The 2,016-nt window shown below is 50.2% G+C and overlaps 1 protein-coding gene across 1 annotated transcript; it reads right to left on the bottom strand.

Moving 5' to 3' along the window:
• Positions 1 to 981: 981 nt before the first annotated feature.
• LOC310803927 (neurogenic differentiation factor 4-like) lies at positions 982 to 2,016 on the bottom strand (the record flags this gene model as incomplete). Its single annotated transcript, XM_083668897.1, has 1 exon — positions 982 to 2,016. The coding sequence occupies one exon, from the start codon at positions 2,014 to 2,016 to the stop codon at positions 982 to 984; it is 1,035 nt and encodes a 344-aa protein (XP_083525023.1).

Raw genomic sequence — 2,016 nt, 5'->3', positions numbered from 1 at the left:
TTTTTGTTCAAAAACATAAATCAAAAGTTTGCATCTGGGGGGAAATATTTGCATTTTTTACATTTGGCAAAGGAGAGAAAGTATCCGAACAGAACACAATGTACATAATATTAACACAAATTATTTGTCCATAGATACATTTGAATAATTAATATTTATTTTAATGAGATGACATGGATTTGATTATTAATCATTTGCAAATGATGATCATATTTGGTGTTTCTTTTATTTTTTATCTAGCATAGGTTTACTTTATGGACTAGATATCTGAATATAAACATGGCATATTCAATACAACAGCCTCTCCTATTTCCTCTCCTCAGACCCTACTCCCTGAAAATCTGCTACATGACTCTCAAAATGGTAAAGAATTGTAAGTGCCAAACAGGAAAACAGTGACAACATAGAAGAGAAAACAGGCACACTGAGTGGTAAACAGTGTAACCAAGACAACACATACAGAGAAGGCAAAGAACAAACAAGTAAAAATACGTAACATAACTAACAGTTCATATAAATATTAAATAAGATAATAAATAAATGTATTTCAATTGATGTGGGTGATCTGTGTCATGTTCCTCGTGCTGACCAGAAGTGCTTGGGTCATCGGTTATGATGTGGTTGCCGTATCCAAGCGGAGTATTTTGGTGATCAATTCCACAAAATAAACAAGTGGTTCAAAAAAATGTTTCAAGTCAACCGTAAGCTGATTTGTACAGTGTTGAGCACAAACCTACGACAGTACTTATGCACCACACAAATGTAAGCAACAGTCCTCATTCTACTACTATAACTACCCAGTTGTTCACAAAGATAGGCTGGTTTCACAGTGTTCTGTTCCAAGATGGGTCTCTCATATCAAAGTCTGCTTTTTCCCAACACTTCTGTCACTGGTAAAGATTGAGCAAAGAGAGCAAAATACGGGCAGTATGGCTTTTGGGTTGGGGAAGAGTAGAATCTACCCTCTGTACCAGGCCCACCTCAGTCCCCGTAGACCGTACCCATCTGTGGGGGGGCCATGTGGGGTGGGTGGTATGAGTCGTAGGGCACCTCCAGGGGCACGTCGTAGCGGGCTGTCTGATACAGGACCTGTCCCTGGTGTCCTGTCAGGCCCATGGAGGAGGGGGGGTAGTGGTGATGGGGGAGGTAGTGGGGAGAGGGCTCCTGCTTGGGCACCAGGTTACTGCCAATGCTAAGGGGGGGCGTGGGGGGGCCATCATAGGGAGGAGTGCCCACACCACCACCGTTACAGTCGCTTGGGGAGTGGCTTTCATAAGGACCTCCCTTCATCCCCCTCAGGTGGAGCAGGTGGGCGGAGTCCAGTGTCCCGTAGGGGGGGCTTGGCAGGCCTGGGGAGGAGTAGCTAATAGGCCCCCCCATCCCGACCCCACCCAGTAAGGTGGGACCCCCCCTCCCCCCATGCCTGTCATCAGACCTTTCTCCACCAATGGGGGATGGTCCCAGCTGTAAACAGCCTGCCACTAGGTTGCTGGTGGGCTGAGAGAGCCCCTTACACAGGGTGTCCATGAAGGCCCTGCTCTCTGTGGACTGGCCCCCCTCCAGGGCCTCTGACAGGGCACAGATGTAGTTGCGGGCCAGCCGCAGGGTCTCGATCTTGGACAGTTTCTGGGTCTTGGAGTGGCAGGGCATGATGGCGCGTAGGTTCTCCAGGGCGTCATTGAGCCCGTGCATGCGTGAGCGCTCCCTGGCGTTGGCCTTTGTGCGCCGCGCTTTGAAACGCTCCACCCGGGCCTTCGTCATCCTCTTCCTCTTGGGCCCTCTGCGTTTGGGCACGCCGCTCCCGTCCCCCTGGCCCTCTTCCTCCTCTTCCTCCTCATCCTCCTCCATGTCCTCACTTCCCAGCTCCTTGCCCATGTGGCCCATCCCGCCGGCCCTGTAGCGGTGCGATGAGATTGGTGCGTCTCCGTCTGGGGAGCTTATGTCCTCATCCATCCACTCCAGAGAGCTGACCAGCTCCGTCCCCTCGCCTGGCCTCCCGTATGGCTTGGCCATCAT

The sequence above is a fragment of the Argentina silus genome (genome assembly GCF_951799395.1).
Source record: "Argentina silus genome assembly, chromosome: 4".
Classification (NCBI taxonomy): domain Eukaryota; kingdom Metazoa; phylum Chordata; class Actinopteri; order Argentiniformes; family Argentinidae; genus Argentina; species Argentina silus.
Note: the sequence above shows the minus strand (reverse complement) of the source record. Positions and strands in the feature narration are given on the sequence as shown.